The 20,575-nt window shown below is 33.9% G+C and overlaps 1 protein-coding gene and 1 long non-coding RNA gene across 7 annotated transcripts in view; one reads left to right on the top strand and one right to left on the bottom strand.

Moving 5' to 3' along the window:
• PALS1 (protein associated with LIN7 1, MAGUK p55 family member) overlaps positions 1-20,575 on the top strand; it is a 73,662-nt gene that overhangs the window by 32,716 nt on the left and 20,371 nt on the right. For all 6 annotated transcript variants that reach the window (XM_031029525.2, XM_081829422.1, XM_031029528.2 and 3 more), the window contains 5 exons: positions 4,323-4,531; positions 13,004-13,081; positions 13,886-14,032; positions 15,281-15,442; positions 17,159-17,236. In XM_031029525.2, coding sequence (XP_030885385.1) covers positions 4,323-4,531; positions 13,004-13,081; positions 13,886-14,032; positions 15,281-15,442; positions 17,159-17,236 — 674 coding nt within the window. The remainder of the gene's footprint in view (positions 1-4,322; positions 4,532-13,003; positions 13,082-13,885; positions 14,033-15,280; positions 15,443-17,158; positions 17,237-20,575) is intronic.
• LOC115941396 (uncharacterized) overlaps positions 7,292-20,575 on the bottom strand; it is a 29,554-nt gene continuing 16,270 nt past the window's right edge. The window contains exon 4 of the long non-coding RNA XR_014148108.1: positions 7,292-7,761. This is a non-coding gene — a long non-coding RNA (uncharacterized LOC115941396). The remainder of the gene's footprint in view (positions 7,762-20,575) is intronic.

Raw genomic sequence — 20,575 nt, 5'->3', positions numbered from 1 at the left:
CAATCTACATATATTTAATGAAGTTTTAAAAACTCACTGTCTGCTTTTCTACTTGTTCACTAAACATTCTTAATGAAAACATTTGGATCTGAAGGACGAGAGTACTTTGAGCAGCTTTCCTGCATGGTATTATAAAAGTAGCATTTGGAGGGTGAATAAAACACATGCATTATATGCATTATATGTATGAAGATTTACAAAACAGCTAGAGAAAATTCCTTCTAAAGATACGTGGTTCTAGCTCTCTTCAGCTAGAACGTATAAGCTCCTCTAAATACTGATCTGTGTACATTACATGCTGCGTATGGGGCAAAAAGACATCTCAGGACAGCTTTTCGCCCTAGAATCTGCAAAAAAACAAAAAAGTATCGTTTTTATTCCCTTGGTGTGGCAGAAAAGCATTGCCTTACAAGTTTGAAGAAGTGGATTCTTCTTATACTCCTCCATGGTCTTTGTGGCTTTAGAACTCAATATGCACAAATTGCCAGATTTCATCTTTCTCTGGAACCTGCATTCCCTTACACTATCCATTTTGGACTAAGAACAAAATTTCCTATTTCCTATCTGAGCAGTGTCTTAACTGTGAGCTGATCTGAAATAAGGTCATTGATCTCAAGTTGTATCTCTCATTAAGCCGTCCTAGTGTGAGTTACTCTTCTTTACTTTCCCTAGTTTTTCTCTATGACATGACTATACTCTCTCATTTTATACTTAAAATATTCTAAATATGAGAATTATATGCTGTGTTTACCACAGAGCAGAAAAAGGGCAACAAAAACTATTTGCCAATGAGGAAATAGAATAACTATAAAAAAAAGACACAAAAACTCCATATAGCAGTCAGTTATCTTCGTCTCAAGTATATCATGTCTTAAAATATTATAGTAACCAATGTTAATAAAGCTTTTAAGTCAGTGGTTCTTAACCAAAAGGGTACATTATAATAAACTTAAAATCAGTACATACGTATTTATATTTAATGACATTCAGGAAGACAAGGAGATTCTGATTGTGTTTGAGGTAGAACTCTCACGACCTATCTTTGCAGGTTCCCTTAGTAATTCTCATAAATATCCTCGATTAAAAAATCATTGTTCTGATAAAGCAAGAAAAGGTAGTTAGTACCTATCTGGTGGGCAATTTGTCAATATGTATCAAAGTTTTAAATGTTTTTATTATCTGATCAGTAATTTTAGGTGTTTATTCTAAAGAAATTGGAAAATAACAGATTGCAAAACAGTTAGTATGTGACCTATATGGTTAAATCAGCATTTTTTTTTTTTTTTAAGTCTGAAAGGGGGGCGCCTGGGTGGCTCAGTCGTTAAGCGTCTGCCTTCAGCTCAGGTCATGATCCCAGGGTCCTGGGATCGAGCCCCACATTGGGCTCCCTGCTCAGCGGGAAGCCCACTTCTCCCTCTCACACTCCCCCTGCTTGTGTTCCCTCTCTCGCTGTGTCTCTCTCTGTCAAATAAATAAATAAAATCTTTAAAAAAATAAAAAGTCTGAAAGGCTGTATAGTATAACAACTTAACACCAGTAATTATAGCTGGAATATAAAACAACAATTTTATTTTTTTTTAATAATGTCAGTATTGCAGTGTCCTTATGGGTGGCTTTGGTACCAGGAGACATTAATGCAGAAGTTCCTTTGCCTTTAAAAGTTTAAATATTCTTGGTGTTGTACAGACAATAGAGAGATGGTTATCTTTTGTGCTGACTAAAGTTGCTTATTGATTACAGTCAGTGGTGATATCTGAAGCCCTTGATTTTTCTCATTGCCCTGACAACCAGTCTGAGCTCTTTTAAATAATTACTAAACTTTTAAATAGGAATCTCATTATCCACCCAGTGAAGTCTAAGATAGTCCTCCTAAGATTGTAGACAATTACTGCTTTAACTACTTTGTTGGTTTTATAATTCTTTTTTCTTTTAAGATATTTAAATGTTTTCCTGTTTTGCTCTAAAGATACTTTAAGCCTATTGAATTCTTTATACTCTTAGGAATTCTTTATATACTTAGGTAATTCTGTGGTAACCTCTTTGAATTTGATGGAATCTGACATTCCATATTCTTTTTTTCCTCCCAGGTTTACCAAAGTGTATTTGACAAGTAAAATTGTATGTATTTAAAGTGTACAATATGATGATTTGATGTATACATTGTGAGATATTTAGCACAATTAACACATCCATAACTTCACTTACTATGTGTGTATAGTATGAGAGAGTAGTTCTTGACTATAGTCATCATGTAGCTCCTCAGAACTTATTCACCTTAAAAGCAACAGTTTGTACTCTGACGAACATCTCCCAGTTTCCCCTATCTATATTCTTTCTTTCTAGTGTTCTAGATATTAGCTTAGCTTATGGTTAAATTCTAGCTATTTCTCAAGTTTTATTTAGCTCTGGGGCACACGATTGACAAGTTTTGACTTTCCAGTTTTTTCCCCTAGTTATTTGCTGCATTTTAAATTACTGAAGAGTGTATCTGTATATTTTATAGGGACTAAATCTGTTTTGATTTGGGGGGAAAGGATAAGGAACCTCAAGAATCAACTGTGAAGAACTGTTCAAATCTATGAAAGAATTTAACTGCTGTATAGTAGTAATTATAAGATACATGTATAAGAATCAGTAGCTTTTCTGCAGGCTGTATATGAAGAAAACTAATAAAAAGACTTAAGCTGAGAGGGTTTTTTCCATGTGACTGTGTATAAGACAGTAGTGTCCACTGTAAGTTTTTCCCAGACTCATACAGGCTTAATTTCAGTCAGAATCTCAATAGACTTCTCTTTTTAGAGGAATGAGAGAGAGTGGGTAGTACCTTGAAAAAATTATTCTGTAACTCATTTTGAATGGTCAAGACATTTTTGAAAATGTAATTAGCAAGTACTTGACATATCAATATGAGGAAAGACTGAAATGCTACTATAATAAAACATTGTGGCTCTGATAGACCAATGGACTAGAAACAGACCCTATTATATGTAAGATTTTGGTGGTATCATGAATCAGTGGAACAGTAAAGATTATTCAATAAGTGGTGTTAGAATAATTGTTAACCACTTGGAAGAAAAGAAATGAAGTTAAAATTTCCCCTCAAATCTATACCAAAGTAAATTCTAGATGGATTAAAGTTAATTATGAAGTAGAAGCCGTAAGAAGCCAAAAGAAATGTAGGCAAATATTTAATGACCTAGCAGAAGGAGTTTATAAGCACAGAAACAGTGAAAGAAATCACACAGGAAAAGGTGGATCATTCTTAACATATAAGAGTTGAAAACTTCTATAATAAAAGCTACCATAGACACAGTTAACAGACGAATGAAAAAATTGTTTCTGACAAATGTAACAAAAACACACACATGCACACATCTACCTGTCGCGGGGCGGGGAAGAAACAACTGGTGGCTCTTAACCATTTTGGGATAACACTCTCCCAGAAAAATGGGTGCACTGCATATGCACACTAACAGGCATGTACACACATACACATGCCCACAATTTTCAGTATAATTTTAGGAGACTAACATGTTCACAAGAGTTTTATGGACCACAAAGAAGTGCCTGGTAAATATGACTAAATCTCACCTTCCCCATTAAATAAATTCGTTTTATAGAACTGTAAAGTTGAATATTAGTGAAAATATTGCTAATGGGATGTAAATTAAATTAGCAAAACTTCTCTGGAAAGCTTTTTGGTTTTTAAAATGTCAGAATTTTATTTAAAAATTCTATTTCTAGGAGTTATTTTAAGAAAACAGACTCTCAGACAAATTTTATTCAGCTATGATCATTATGTATTGAAATGCTTATTATTTATAGAAGCAAAAAATTGGGAGGGAAGTAACCTGAATGCTCAACTCTAATGTAATGGTAATTTAAATTATGGTTTAGCCATGCAACCGAGTATCATGGAGCCATTATATATAATGTTCTTAAAAGAGTACTTGGCGATGTGGGAAAATAATTAAAATGTACTGTTAAATGAAAAAAGCAAATACTCAGAGATATTTAAAAAAAAAGTTTCTAGGTGATGGGACTATTGTTGATTTTAAATTTATTTCTGTATTCCTCTTCATTTTTATAGTGAGTATGTATTTTATATTTCAAATGCTTGGAAAAAATGTTATTCTGTTTTGTATAATTTTTAGAGTTTTACTTAAAAATAGGTAAAATTATAGTGATTTAACTCTCAAAAATATATGCAAGGTTTTTTTTGGGAAAACTTAAATCGACTGGTTCAAGAAAGTTTATCTTAAAACACATGTTGAATTAAGACAAACAATTAATTTTTGGATACCTTTTCCTTCTCCTACTAGAAGTGGAAGACTTGTTTTCTTCACTTAAACATATCCAACATACTTTGGTAGATTCTCAGAGCCAGGAGGATATCTCACTGCTTTTACAACTTGTACAAAATAAAGATTTCCAGAATGCATTTAAGATACACAACGCTGTCACAGTACACATGAACAAGGCCAGTCCTCCTTTTCCTCTTATCTCCAGTGCACAAGATCTTGCCCAAGAGGTATGTATTCTGAACATCTGCTTGAAATATACAGGCTAATTGTTGGTGATAGTAAGGCAGTATTATTGGAAAATACTGATGTGACTATAAGCCTTGTTTGAATTAATTACTATTGATCACATGTTAATAATTTATTGTGTTTAGGAAAAATTTGCTACATGCATTTTATCCTGAAAAAATATATACTTCAAAATCAGAGCTCTGTTTCATGAAAAGAAGTGTTAGTTTTATATATAAAATTATATATTTGCATAGTGAGATAAATATTTGTCTAACTTACTAAAGTGAAGTTTTTTTAGTGCTTTTATAAGTGTATAGTTTTATTTTAAGCATTATACATTATAAACTGAGATGAGTACTGATGAGATAAAGTCATATCTGATAACCAGGTGTCATAAATATACAACTTCTAAAATGTGTTGTTTGTAGATATTTTGAAGTTTTTCCTGTATAAAAACTCTATAGAAGGTCCAAAAAAATTAAATTTTAATGTATGATGAGAGTTTCTCTCGTTAACATGCTGACTTTGAAGTTCTAGTTTCTGCTGCTTGTGGATGTTGGTATTCGGTGTCTAATGTATTCTGCAAACGTCTTTTAAATTGAAGGTTTTAAAAAGTTATAAATAAGCCATCTCCTGTTTTTTGGGATGGAATTCTGTCATTATTATAGGATTTTAAGTTACTTTAATATTATAAAAACTAAAAATTCTGGAAGCCCATTAAGTAAATCTATTTCATTGAACCCAGACACAAGACAGTAAATGGCCTCTGGGGAAGGGTAGGACTTTGAGATCTACAGGCCTTTAAAATATCTTAGGAGGCATTTTTTCAGATGAGCACAGAATATATTTTCTTTATTTAGGTGCATACAATGGATAAAAATCCTATGTACAAGAGTGACTGAGAGAAGTCTTGTATCACCCAGAATAGGAGAGTGTGACCTAAGGACATATTCTAGAGAGGAGATTTTCTGTCCACTAGAATTTAAAAGAGCTAGTTGAAACCCATTCTTTGTGCTCATCTTTCATTATTGAAATTAAATATGCAAAAATTTTAAATAAAAAAATTCCTGTAGTTTTACTTATCATAGCTTAAATGATTTTTCTTTTTTTTTTTTTTTTTTAAGATTTTATTTTATTTCACAGAGAGAGAGAGTGAGAGCAGGAACACAAGCAGGGGGAGCGGGAGAGGGAGAAGCAGCCTTCCTGCTGAGCAGGGGATGCGGGGCTCGATCCCAGGACTCTGGGATCATGACCTGAGCCGAAGGCAGACGCTTAACGACTGAGCCACCCAGGCACCCCCAAATGATTTTTCTGAAAATTGCTTTCCTTACAGAGATCAAAATAATCGACATACTTTGATTTTATTTACTCACAAATACAGGCAACTTTTATTGTGTAGGGTTGGGAGGAATGCATAATAATAATCATTCTCTTCCCTGTCTTTGTCTAACTACCTCCTGGACCTTTGTTTTGTTGAATAGAACAATGGGTGGGAAAGAGAATGAGATAAGCAACAGAGACCAAAATTGCTCCAGTTAAAGAAAGTGGCACAGACAACAGAAAGGGTGAAAAGAAAAAGGATAAAAGAGGCAACATAGCTTAAAAAGTTTTAGGCGTTGACTGCGTATCAAGAGGCACCCGGATTGAGTGAGGCAAAGAATCTACAGATGGCTTAAAGAGTAAATGCTTTGGGAGAGAAGGAAAGTGTTGAAAAGAACTTTAAAAAATTAATTTGAAAATTAGTTTTAGGATAGTGAACATATTTACATGGTTCACAATTTTAAAAGTACCATAGCAAGGAGACTTTCTGAATATTTGCTATCACATCCTTAAAATATCTTCAGTAATACTCAAGAATTGTGTTGCTTTGACGATGGTAGGATACGTGGCTGATAGTCACCTTGGGCTGAGACTAGTCTTAAATGAGTACAAACTGAGGGACCTAGTCAGGGCCACAGTGTTAAGTGGTTGTACTGCTGTGTGAATAACTTCCCCCAGAGCTGTGTCTGCACAACTCTGCGGCAGCCCTAACTTACAGTGCATAACACTTAAGAAAAGTATATACTTAGCTCATCATAGCAGAGTGTTAAATCTGAAGACAAAATGATAAAAGTTTAAATGGACACGTTGCCTTTATTTTACAGCTGGAAAAATGCTACCAATCACCTAATTCAATTCTTCTGAATATTGATAGTGAGGTCAGGTGATATTTTGTGACTAGCTTAAGACTAACTAGGCTGGTCATCTGCTCAGTGCCTACTGTTTTGCTTTTATAGCATTCATAATTCCAGTCATTTTAATATGCAGTGAAGAAATTACCTCATGCTTCAGTTGTATCATTTTTACATGAAAATTAAAGTTAAAAAATACAAGAAATTTAGCAAAAGAATGTCTTAAAACATTAAGAAGTGTTCTTTGTTTTTATAGCTTTTTTAAATAGTATTTTTATAGTTTTTTATGTTAAACATTAGATATTATATAATAGATAATAAAGGCTATGAAAACTTCATATATTGAGATCCAGATTAAATCTTTGACAATCTAGAGTATTTATTAATAACCACAAATCAAGGTTTTTTTGGTCACTAAAGTGCTTTTATCAAGAAAAGGTTGAAAACTTGGGTTTCATTTAATGAACTTCTGCTTATCCAGTAAAAATGTGAGCCAGCAGACTAGGAAATAGTATTTTATTTTATTATTTGATTTTTGAGATATTGAGATATATATATATACATGTGCATACATGTATAAATATATATATAACAAAAACTTGAATCCAAAAGAACTCTCACAAATTAATAGAAAAAGACTATTCAGTTTTTTTTTTTTAATAGGCAAAGGACTTGAAGAGACACTCATAAGAAGACAAAATCCAAATGGCCAATAAGTATGAAAAGGTGTTCAGATCATTAGCTAACAGAAATGCAAATTAAAACAAAATGAGATACCACTACATAGACACCAAAATGACTAAAATTAAAAAAAAAAAAAAAGACTGGCAATATCAAATGTTAGTGAACTTATGAAGCAATTGAAACTCTCACACATTAGGGGCGCCTGGGTGGCTCAGTAGTTAAGTGTCTGCCTTCAGCTCAGGTCATGATCCCAAGGTCCTGGGCTCCAGCCCCATGTGGGGCTCCCTGCTCAGCGGGGAGTCTGCTTCTCCCTCTACCACTCCGCCTGCTTGTGTTCCCTCTCTTGCTGTCTGTCTCTCTGTCAAATAAATAATCTGAAAAAAAAAAAAAGAAAAGAAAAGAAACTCTCACACATTACTGGTGGAGTATAAATTGCTACTACCACTTTGGAAAGTGTTTGGCAAGCTAAAGCTTAATGTACCTATATGTTATGACCCAGCAGTTCCATTTCTGGGTATGTACCCGAGAGAAATGAAAACATATCCGCACAAAGACTTAAGTACAAATACTGTTTATAGCATTCAGATAATAACTGGGATTAACCCAGATATCCATTGATCAGTGAAAGTTGTTAGGCTATCACTGAGGAAGAACATTACAGTCTAATGAAAAGTACTGTGATGGCAGTATTTGTAAGGTACCAAGAGCATGAGATAGATGTGTCTGATTCAAGGGGAGAGGACAGGAGAAAGGAAGAAATATAGATTAAAATTTAATTTGCTGAGTCTTGAAGGATGACTGGGAATTTGCCAGGAAATCCAGGAAAGAGGAAAAGCCATTCCACTGGCAAAGGGTACAAAGACTGTAGTGACTGAGGAAGTCTGGCCTATTTCTTCAACAATGAGTAAAGGGTAGGATACAATCTTAAAAGTTAAGAGTCCAGATCCCGAAAGCCAGATAAGCCATATTAATAAGTTTAAATTTAACTTAATGATGGATCTGTGTGGTAAATATTTTAAAATAATTAACTTACATGAATAGATAAAAGGAGGAAACCATATGATCAACTTGATGATGCGGAAAAGATACCTGAAAAAAATTTAGTTCCTACCCTTGATGATGAAAATTCTTAGAAAGCCAGGCACATTTTGTTAACTTAATAAAAAAATAATATCAGGTATCAATAGGGAGCATCCTGTGTAATGCTGAAATACCCAACACATTGCTTTTTAAGCCTGGAATAAGACAATCTACAGACTCTCACCTCTAATATTCAACACTTTTCTGGAGGTATTAGCTAGTGCAATGAAACAGGAAGAAGTAATGAAATAGAAAGTTGTGGGAGAACAGCAAAACTGTGAAATTGTTTCTAATTTGAATAGGCTGAATTACTTTGACAATTCAGGTAGCTGGGAGAGCTAGCATCATAGGGAACATTCATAATCATCATAGTCATCATAGGGAGCATTCATAATCATCATGATGCATGCAGAGAACAACAAGCAGTTTAGGGCTGGATCAAAAAGGTTAAGGCATGAGGAATGCCAGGTGATAGGGCTGGAAAAGAAGCAGAAGTCAGGTGATGCTAAGGAACTTGGACTTGATCCTGTAAATGACAGCCAACCAGAACTAAAATGTTTATATTTCTGTTCTAGAATTGAAAAGGATATTTAATGACATTGAAAAATAAAATATTTTAAAAATTAATGTCAAATCAAAGCAGTTATAGAATTGTATAAATAGCATGATCTCATTTCGATAAAAGTAAGTGTAATGGATAAACACAGATTTTCCCATAGTTTTGGGGTTATGGGCATATTTTTTTTGGTAACCAACTTTATTGATATATAATTTACATATGCTTAAAATGGGTACATTTATTGTATAGTTCAGTATGTTTTGACATATTATACACTTGTGTAATCTAACACCACAGTCAGGTTATAGAAGCATTCATGATTCCACTAAGCTTCCTCATGGCCCTTTACAAACAATAACCACCTCCCTCCCACTCCCCAGGCCCTAGGCCTTCACTGATATGTTTTCTGTTTTTACAAATTTGCCTTTTCTGGGCATTTCATATAAATGGAATAAGATAATATGTAGTCTTTTGTGTCTGACTTATTTTTCAAATTCATCCATGTGTTGCATGTATCAGATTTTGTAACTTCTTGCTGAGTAAGTAGTATTCCATTGTATAAGTATCCCATAATTTGTTTAACCACTCACCTATTGATGGATATTTGAGTTGTTTCCTATTTATTATTCTAGCAGTGTGTAATGGTGTATCATTTTGGTTTGTATTTACATATATTGAGCATTTTTCATAGGCTGTTTCCCTGTCTTGTCAGATTTTTTTCTCATTTAAAAGGTCAGATTGTTGGTCTTAATGAGTTCTAAGAGTTCTTAATATATTTTAGTTACAGGTTCTTTTGTCATATATCTATCTCATGGTGAATTTTGGTAAAAACAAGGATAAGGATAATACAGGAGGATATATACCAGATTAATATCTCTGGGTTTGAATATTATGACTTTTATTTCCTTCTTTTTGGTTAACTATTTTCCAGTTTTTTACATTTAACATATACCATTTCTATAATTTAAAAAATTAGTTTAAAAACGAAAAGGAGGGTGGGGGATGGGGTAACTGGGTGATGGGCATTAAGGAGGGCACGTTATGTAATGAGCACTGGTTTTATATACAACTGATGAATCACTGAATTCTACCCCTGAAACTAATAATATACTATATTTTAATTAATTGAATTTAAATAAAATTAAATTTAAAAAAAGAAAAAGGATTTTGGCTCTGAAAGAAAATAGAGAAAAATAGTGTAGCTAGAAAAGAGTATTAGATCAGGAGAGAGTATTTTCTTTTTAAAGATAAGAGATTAGAGCATTTTTATAGGCCAATGGAAAGGAAGCAGTACAATGTAAGAATAGCCTTTTAATTCCTTAGTCCTTTGTAGAAATAGTTGATGATGTGTGAGGACACTAAAATAGGTAACATATAGACTAATAGGGAAAGGAAATAAACACTTAAGAGGAGCTCTACATTTCTATAGAAGGGAAGATCTCAGAGATGTTTAGGAAAGGATATAAAAGTAAAAGGAAAAAAATGTATGTATACAAAATTATTATTGAGTTGATTTGGTACACACTGTATACCCTTAGCATTTGTAATCCAGATTTTTCTTTTCCCCTCAGAATTACTTTTTCCAGCTATCAGAAAAGGTCAGGATCAGGGACCATAAATTTCATGTTAAATTAGCCTAGATTTGATGTATTTTAAAAAGAAAGGCACCTTATTTTAAAAAATCAACATTTAATTGCCTCCAGCTTTGAGTTACTGCACTTGTCCATTAGTAAGGCTTTAATAGAATTCTTGAAGAAGATAATAATTGCTATGTTAGCTATCCTGTTTATACATACAGAACTCTACAATTAGAAACATGTTTGTCTAGGAACCAAAACAAGAGAACAGGCTGGTTTGGGAACTGTCGTTGCTTTGATACACTTGTGGTCAAATTAGTTAATCCCCAAATAATCATCTCTTAGGTTTGACAGGGGAATTACTAATAAAATGATTTAAAATCGGGGCACCTGGGTGGCTCAGTCGTTAAGCATCTACCTTCGGCTCAGGTCATGATCCCAGGGTCCTGGGATCAAGCCCCGCATCGGGCCTCCTGAGCCTGCTTCTCCTGCTCCCCCTGGAATAAGTTCCTGCTCTCGCTGTCTCTCTCTCTCTGTCAATAAAGAAAATCTTTAAAATAAATAAATAAATAAAATGATTTAAAATAGCCAGAAGTATTAGAGAATTACTGTTTTAATCATGAGTTACTTTTATAAAAAATTGTATATAAGAATTTATATGTTTTCATAAATGGTGATAATTTTGGTTTTGTTATCTGAATTATTGCAAAGCACTCTTTTTGGTGGGTAATTGAGTTTGGAAATAGAAAAGAGAAGAAAATCAGAGGTATTGACACTGAGAACATATATAGAATCATCTTTGGGGAAAAATAGTCCACAAAGCAAAATTTATACCTTTAAATACTTGTGGTAGAAGAAAGAAGATTGAAAATAAATGAACTGGGGGCACCTGGGTGGCTCAGTTGGTTAAGCATCCAACTCTTGATTTCGGCTCAGGTCATGATCTGACCTGGATCTGACCTTACGTTGGGCTCCAAGCTCAGTAGGGCATCTGCTTGAGATTTTCTCTCTCCCTCTCCCTCTGCCCCTCCCCCCACTAGCACTCTTTCTAAATTACTAAGTAAATAAACTCTTAAAAAATGAACAGAGCATACAGCCTAAATGATTAGAAATTGAAAAGGGGAATAAACTAAAGCAGAGGAAAGGAATTGGGATTATTTAAATGGAAAGAACGACAGATTTAAACTTAGAAGCTGGGTTTTTGAAAAGTACAAGAAAATAGAGAAACCTTTGACAAGTTACATAAAGGAAAAAAAGTCCAGTAACATTAGGAAATCTACCCTTAAAAACTCTACCATGCTCAGATGAATTTGGTCACCATACAATTCTGGTGTTAAATAAGCTGTTTTAATACATAAATATAGACTATTTCCCACCTCAGTGTACTAGAATAGTATAACCTAGATACTAAAACCAGACAGTAGTTTTGCAAACCAGTGTACATGACTTGCACTCAACGAGTAGAGGCCAATCCAATTTAGGAACATTAATGTAGAAATCTTAAAATATGAATAACTCACATCTAGAAATATATTAAAGTAGTAATTTATTATGTGCCTAGGTACTGTGCTAAGCAGTTTATATGGATTATCTCAATCTTTTAAGAACCTTGAATGGTAGGTGCCATTCTACAGATAAGGAAATAAAGGCTAAAAGAAATTCATCATTATCAAGTGGAGTTTATCCTAGGAATACAAGAATTGCTCAACCTCAGGAGATTTTTTAATGTAGTTACCTGTGCCTGTGGCCTGGTAGTTGTTCCATTACTCTCACGTAAGTGTATCTTGTTAGTCTGTGACTCTTTAAAGTGTCATCTCTGATTTAAAATGTAGTTATATAAACATTTTAAAACTATAACTAGTCAAACTGAGGGTTCTAGAGGGAAGGGGGATGGGGGGATGTGTTAGCCTGGTGATGGGTATTAAGGAGGGCACGTTCTGCATGGAGCACTGGGTGTTATACGCAAACAATGAATCATGGAGCACTGCATCAGAAACTAATGATGTAATGTACAGTGATTATAACATAAAAAATCAGTACAAAGGGAAAAAAATAACTAGTAACGGTTAGAATAGTTTTTCTTCCCTTATGTAATCATTATTAGTCTATTTTATGGTATGTTGGGAGAAACTTTCAAGAAGCAAACAGGTCATTCATAGTTGTAAATACCAAAATCTTATCTAGTGTATTTTTTTAAAGAATGCTCTTAACAATGATAACAAGGTTGAAAACTTGTGAGAAGAAACATATTCCTTTTTTCTCTTACAATTCTACTTTGTAGTGCTTTTCGTTCTTACAGGTAGTTTCTTACAAGTTTAAATTGTATCTTTTTTTAATATACCTGTATAGATGTTGGTGATACTTCCTATAACCTAGGAAAAATAATCTTATGTTTCTTAGGTACAAACTGTTTTGAAGCCAGTCCACCAGAAGGAAGGACAAGAATTAACTGCTTTGCTGAGTGCTCCACATATTCAGGTAGAAAATGAACAAAATGATATATAAGTGATTTCTCCAGCATTCAAAGTCTCTGATAAGTCTCTTAGGGCTAGAAGAGACCTCAGACATTATCTGTGTAGCCTGTTTGGTTTATAACTCACACTGCAAAATAATTACTATGTTGGAATACACACACACACGTTACTTTATTTTTTGATTATATATATTTTTTTAATAGGTTTTTTTTTTTTAATATTTTATTTATTTGACAGAGAGATAGCGAGAGCAGGAACACAAGCAGGGGGAGTGGGAGAGGGAGAAGCAGGCTTCCCGCTGAGCAGGGAGCCCGATGTGGGACTCGATCCCAGGACTCCGGGATCATGACCTGAGCCGAAGGCAGATGCTTAACGACTGAGCCACCCAGGCGCCCTGATTATATATTTTTATATTTAAAATTAACCACATTAGTTTTGAAACAACTTTGTATTCTACACAAAAATTCTTCCCTTTTTTGGTTATATTTTCCATAAATTTTAATTATCTGTGGTGTTGGGCCTTTAAATTGATTTTGTTATTATGAAGTTTAATAAGCATTTTAGACTTTCATAACCCATCCCAGAGTTACCCTGTTATATGTAACACATCTTTTTTATTAGCTATAAAAGATACAGGGTTGCATCTGTACTTCATTAGAAAATTTGGGAACAGATCTGAATATATAAATAATTATAGCACTTCTTCTAAAGGTTTAATGATTAGAATATTAGTCAACATGATTAGATTAAAATCTGTCTACAGAAATAATGCTGCTACTTTAAATGCTGTGGATTTCTTTTGAAACAGGCACTGTTACTGGCCCATGATAAGGTTGCTGAGCAGGAAATGCAGCTAGAACCCTTTATAGATGAGAGAGTTTATGAAAGTGTTGGCCAGTATGGAGGAGAAACTGTAAAAATAGTTCGTATAGAAAAGGCTCGAGATATTCCACTGGTAAGTGTTCCACATCTCTGATCTGAGATCCTTTCTACACAGGGATCTTATGTTTGGCAGGTAGTTGAAGACCCCTTTGAATTTCTAGTAGTTTTTCTTTGTTGAGGTTCATTTGCTGGAGTTCTTTTATGTTCTTAATCAGTTGAGAAAAATGTGTTCATCTTTTCTTACCTATAATTTGATGAAAATAATAGCTTGTAAAATAATTATTGAGGAACAAAGAAGGGACAAGTTATCTGCTTCATTATTTTCCCAGCTTTTTAAAAAAACAGTAATTAGAAATTCTGATCTTTGCCTTCCATTAATTCTGTTGAAATATAATTACTTATATGGTTCACATATACTTAGAAGTATGTATTCCTTAATGTTAATATTTTTTAAATTTTTTGTTTTTAATTTTTTTTTATTATGTTCAGTTAGCCAGCATTTTTAATGTTTTGTATGTAAAACTTTTTTCAATCTCTTTTCTAAGTCTGCTGTAGTTGCCTTAATTTTCTTTATTTTCAGAGAAATAGTCTCAAATCTTCATGTCTCAAATTATGTCTTGAATAGTGTGGTACATAAAATAAGGACTGTATTTTATGGGCAGTTAATGTAAGTAGGTTTTTTCCCCACCAGAAAAAATAAATTTTAAAATAAAAATTTAGGAGAAAAATGTTACTACATACTCTGTCTACTTTTAAGCTTTATTCTGTACTACATATTTCCATTTTTTGAATGCATGTATTTCAGTTGTGCTTCCAATTTATGTAATAAATACTAATGTTTAAATACACTTTAATTTGAATTGGTGCAGCTATATTTCATATTTGAATAATAAACCAGACTATTCAGTCCTTAATCATATTTTGAATTTTAAAAAGGACTTTTATAGTTATAAGTTGTATACACTAATTACAAATCTAAATATAGTATAACCATTTGAATAGCATCCAGCATATAGAGGACAAATTTGATTTTAGGTCTTCACATTGTTTTTAAAAGTAAGTGCATTTTTCTGTTGTTGTAGACTTCAAAAGTCTGCTTGATTTTAGAATTCAGATGCATACAGCATGTCAGAAGCAGAAAATGTTGTAAGGAAAATGGTCAACTTTCAAAGCTAATTACCATGCTTACTCTAGTTGTGTAAGTTAGTTTTTTTCTCAAGATAACTGAAGGCTAATATTGTTGAATAGAAAAGTTGTAAATGAAGAAATGTTTAATAAAAAAGTACATTTTTATTTTAAATTAGATACTGCCTTTTTTTAGGGTGCTACAGTTCGTAATGAAATGGATTCTGTCATCATTAGTCGGATAGTAAAAGGAGGTGCTGCAGAGAAAAGTGGTCTATTACATGAAGGAGATGAGGTTCTGGAAATTAATGGCATTGAAATTCGAGGGAAAGATGTCAATGAGGTTTTTGACTTGTTGGTAAGTTGATACAGAAGAGTAACTGATAGGTTCTTAAAAGCTGTTTTCTTTGTTAAAAGAAAGACTTTTTAAAAGACTTAAAAATGCAGTATTTTAAAAATAATTATTAAGAACACTAGGCAATTTCTAGCCTAAATTTCACATAATGTAATTAGTTCCACAGTATTTTTTAGTAGAGTTTTATTTTGGTATGATTACCACTGTTATTTTTTTTATTTTGAGCTTTATTACTACTAGGTATATTTTATTTGCCTCTGAAATCACTAATATAACTAATTAATTCTTCGATATATATATATTGAGTGCCTATTATGTGCTAGCCACTAGGAAAATAGTGACAAAACAAAGTCCATGCTGTAATCATTTTTTAAGTTCATTTTTTTTTTTAAATTTTCTTCAACTGATTGCTGTTTCCTTAGCAATATTAGGTAATAGCATGGTATTAATGTACACTGTCCAACATAATAGCCAATAGCTACATGAGCTAGTTATTTAGATTTAAAATTCCGTTCCCCATTCATACTGGCTGCATTTCAGGTGTTTAAGAGCAGTATATAGCAAATGGCTTCCATATTAAGATGTAGATATAGAACATTTCCATCATTGTAGAACGTTCTATTGGACAGTGCCAGTATAATCAGGAAGCCATTTTATAGTTAGTCTTTGAGGGCAATTTATTATCACTTTGTATATATCCACAAACCAGATTCATAGTCTTATTTACAGCATCAGTAGTTACAGTAGAATCTCTCCTATCTTCTGACATTTGTTGAAGAATCTAGAAAACATCCTTATTTTCACCTGCCCTCATTCATTGCTTTGGTAAAGCAGTGTTAGTAGTCATCATTTTTAGGCCTTGTTTTATTGGCTGTTGTCTCTGTTGAGCACTGCTCCCTGCTATGTCAGGACCAGAAGTTGTGATTACTGTTTAGGCTGGAGGTATCTGAACAAGGTAGTCAGTGGTGTACTGGGAAATAATAGCTAACAGTAACACTATACAGTTAAAAAACAGAATGGGTGACAGAGACTGGGTATCTGGGAAGTGGGAATATATTTGTATATTTGCATCACTTTTCTAATCCTGGTCACAATTACTATTTCAAATTCTACTGTGTTAAAATTGATGTTTGCCAGAGTAGATGACCCAGAACTGTTATAGCACTGTGGTATTTTCCAAACCTTCTCTGTGGGATCTTCCTTTTTTTTTTTTTTTTAAATATTTTATTTATTTATTTATTTGACAGAGAGAGACACAGTGAGAGAGGGAACACAAGCAAGGGGGAGTGGGAGAGGGAGAAGCAGGCTTCCTGCGGAGCAGGGAGCCCAGTGCACGGCTCAGTCCCGGGACCCTGGATCATGACCTGAGCAGAAGGCAGACACTTAACGACTGAGCCACCCAGGCACCCCCACTGTGGGATCTTCCTAAGCTTACACAAAATGGAAGACAAAAACCAAAGACTTCTGGGATAAGTGGCTTTCTCCAGTGGACCAGAATACAGAATGCCACATTCCTGGGTAGCTCTACTATAATGGAGTCCATGAAAGGTCTAATTTATGCTTCCTGATGAAATGGCATTCATCTTTACCAACTATTTAAAAGGTCTTCTAGGGGATCCAGAATAGTCCAGTTTAGGGAATATTGATCATAACATCATAACATCTAGAACAATTTTCATAAAGATAGATTTTTAAAATAACCTGATCTTTCTATTGCAGTCTGATATGCATGGTACTCTGACATTTGTTCTGATTCCTAGTCAACAGATCAAGCCTCCTCCTGCCAAGGAAACAGTAGTAAGTGATTTTTTTATGTTCATTATTTATTGTCTGATGTCTACTGTTTAATTAATAAACTTTATTTTTTTAGAGTAGTTTTAGATTCACAGCAAAATTGAACAAAGTTACCACATATGCATACCTCCACTATCAGCATCTTGTATCATTTGTTACACTGATGAATCAGTGCTTTCATTATTTCTCATTAGGATTCACTTTTGTTGTACATCCTTTGGGTTTTGACAAATGTATAATTTATATGTATCCACCATTGTATCATACAGAAGTTTGACTGCCCTAAAAATCCTCTGTGCTCTGCCTATTCATCACTTCCTCCCCTCCCCAACCCATGGCAACCACTGATCCCCATAATTTTGCCTTTTCCATAATGTCATATAGTTGGAATCATACAGTATGTAGCCTTTTCAGATTGGCTTTTTACATGAATGATAAGCATTTAAGTTTCCTCCATGTCTTTTCTTAGCTTTTGGTAGCTCATTTTTTTTAGCGCCAAATAATATTCCATTATCTGGTAATATAATAGTTTATCCACTTACCTACCGAAGAATATCTTAGTTGCTTCCAAGTTTTGGTAGCTACCAATAAAGCTACTATAAACATCCCTGTGCAGGTTTTTTTGTGTGGACATGTTTTCATCTCATTTGGGTAAATACCAAGGAATCAAAAACTTAACATCCACACAAAGCTTACACATGAATGTTTACTTTTGAGTATTAGAAATGTCACTTTATCTATTTATTTATTAGATTTTTTTTATATATTAGCACAAGCTGGGGGGAGGGGGAGTGGAGGAAGCAGATGCCCCACTGAGCAGGGAGCCCAATGCGGGACTTGATCCCAGGACCCTGGAATCATGACCTGAGCTGAAGGCAGACGCTTAACTTACTGAGCCACCCAGGCGCCCCTAGAAATGTCACTGTAATTATTTCTTACATTCAAGTAAAAGGTAAATTCAGTTTTTATTTAAAGAAATATTAATATTTCAGATTTATTAAACTCTGAAAAGTAAAAAGTAGAACATACTTCCAGAATTTTTATGAATTCTAACTTTTGTCAGAATTTTTCTGTCATTATAGGTCGTTTATTTAACTTAAACATACTTAGAGTAGGGTGAAAAAGTGCTTTTACAAAGTATGCACAACTTTAATTTTAGAATATATATTGCTCTTTATGTTAAACATTTTTTCAACTAGCTGTAGTAACAGACAGACTTAATTATTATACGACCTAACAGTTCCACTCCTAGGTATATATCCAAGAGAATTGAAAACATACATCCTCACAAAAAATCATACATGAATGTGCATAGCAGCATTATTTTATTAACCAGAAAGTAGAAACAGCCCAAATGTCTGCTAGATGATGAATGGAAAGTGAAATGTGGTATATCCATAGAAAGGAATATTATTTGGCAATCAAAAGGAATAAAGTACTGATTCATGCTACAACATGGATGAAACCTTGAAAAAATTAGGCTAAGTGAAAGAAGCCAGTCACAAATGGCCATGTATTGGTCATTTATATGAAATGTCCAGAGTTGGTAAATCCGTAGAGATAGAAAGTAGTTCCTTAGGTATAGGGAAGGGGAGTTAGGAGGGTATGGGAGTGATTCCTAATGAGTATGGGGTTTCCTTTTGGGGTGATAAAAATGTAAAATTGTTTATGGTTGCACAACTCTGAATTTACTAAAAACTAATTGTATACAGTAGTGACTTTTATAATATATGAATTATTTCTCAGTAAAGCTGTTGAAAAATTATAGACTTCAAAATGAGTTACATGGAAGGCTGATCTATTACATCTGTTATTAACTTTTACAAAAAACGTAACACTTTGAAAGAGGACACAGTTTCATTTTTTTTCTCAATATTTCATCACAGTTATGCTTTATATTTTGGCTGTCATTTCACATTTGCCTTTATTCCTTACGGAACATATTGAAGTTGATGTTGCAACTGCAACCTTCCTTCTGTTTAAAGTTCTTTATAAGAAGAAAAATGAGGAAATAGTTTGTCTCTGAATTCCAGCAGCCTCAATATCTCTCTATGCCTTTTCCTATGTCTCTCCTGTGAACAAGAATTTGGATATTAAATATAGGATGATCTGGTTTGTATTTAAAAAAACACTTCTGGCTACTGTGTAGAAATTGAATTAGTAGAGCCAATAATGGAAGCAAGGAGATTTAGGAAACTGAAGTCATCATAAAGTATGATGATGGCTTAAACTAGGATGATAGTGGCAGTGGAGAAAATGGATCAGGCTGTGTTCTAGAAGTAGAGATGGCAGGACCTTGTAATGAACATGGAGGGTGAAGGAAGGAGGAAGAATGCCTGAGTAACTTAACTGGGCGGATAGTGGTGCTGGTTATTACTGAAGGGAAGTCTGAAGGAAAAACAGATTTGGGGAGAAAAATGAAGAGGCCCATTTTCCAGGTTTGAAGGGCATTCAGGTAGACATACTGAGAACATAGAACTGAATATATCAGGGGTGCCTGGGTGGCTCAGTCAGTTGGGCATCTGACTCTTGGTTTCGGCTCAGGTCATGATCTCAGGGTCATGAGATTCAGCCCCATGTAGGGCTTTGTGCTTGTGGGGAGTCTGCTTGAGAGTCTCTCTTCCCCTCTCCCTCTGCCTCCCCCATGCACTCACACACTCTCACTCTCTAAATTAAATAAACCTTTAAAAAAAAGAATATATCAGTCTGGAATTCTAAGGAGAGATCTGGGCTATAGTTGTATTTACTGCGGGGAGAGCAGGTCAGAGGAGCAGTCTGTTTATATGTACTTGATGTGTTTGCAAAATTTAAAAATAATTGTTTAAGGATGTTCACATTCACAATTTATAAAGATAACTGGGTTGGAAGGAGAAGTTGAGAACCACTGCTGTCAAATGTATTTACTTCTCTGTTAGAGGTATAAAATGTATTATCCAATTTTCATCTTAATTTTTTTTCTCATTTAGAAGATGATCTGGAATTTTATTAATGCAGTAAGGTTTTATGAATACATATTAGAGATGCCAAAAATATAGAAAATTTCTGTGTATATTAGAAGGCCATCCCTTTTCAAGTTAGGGCAGTTGCTTTTTTAAGTTTGCTATTACCTTAAGGTCATATTTTTGTCTGCCTTCTACTAAGTATCTTTTGGATGTCCCACATACCCCAAACTTCTCATGTAAAAAAATGGAAGCAAACAATAAAGATAATCCTTTTTTTTTTTAAGATTTTATTTATCTATTTGAGAGAGAGAGAGAGCACGCGCACACATGAGCTGGAGGGGGGGGCGGGCAGAAGCAAACTCCCTGCCGCTGAGCAGGGAGCCCGAAGCAGGAACTTGAT

This window comes from Leptonychotes weddellii, chromosome 9 (assembly GCF_054177405.1).
Source record: "Leptonychotes weddellii isolate Sample4059 chromosome 9, ASM5417740v2, whole genome shotgun sequence".
NCBI classification, from domain to species: Eukaryota; Metazoa; Chordata; class Mammalia; order Carnivora; family Phocidae; genus Leptonychotes; species Leptonychotes weddellii.
This window is presented reverse-complemented; position numbering and strand designations above follow the sequence as displayed.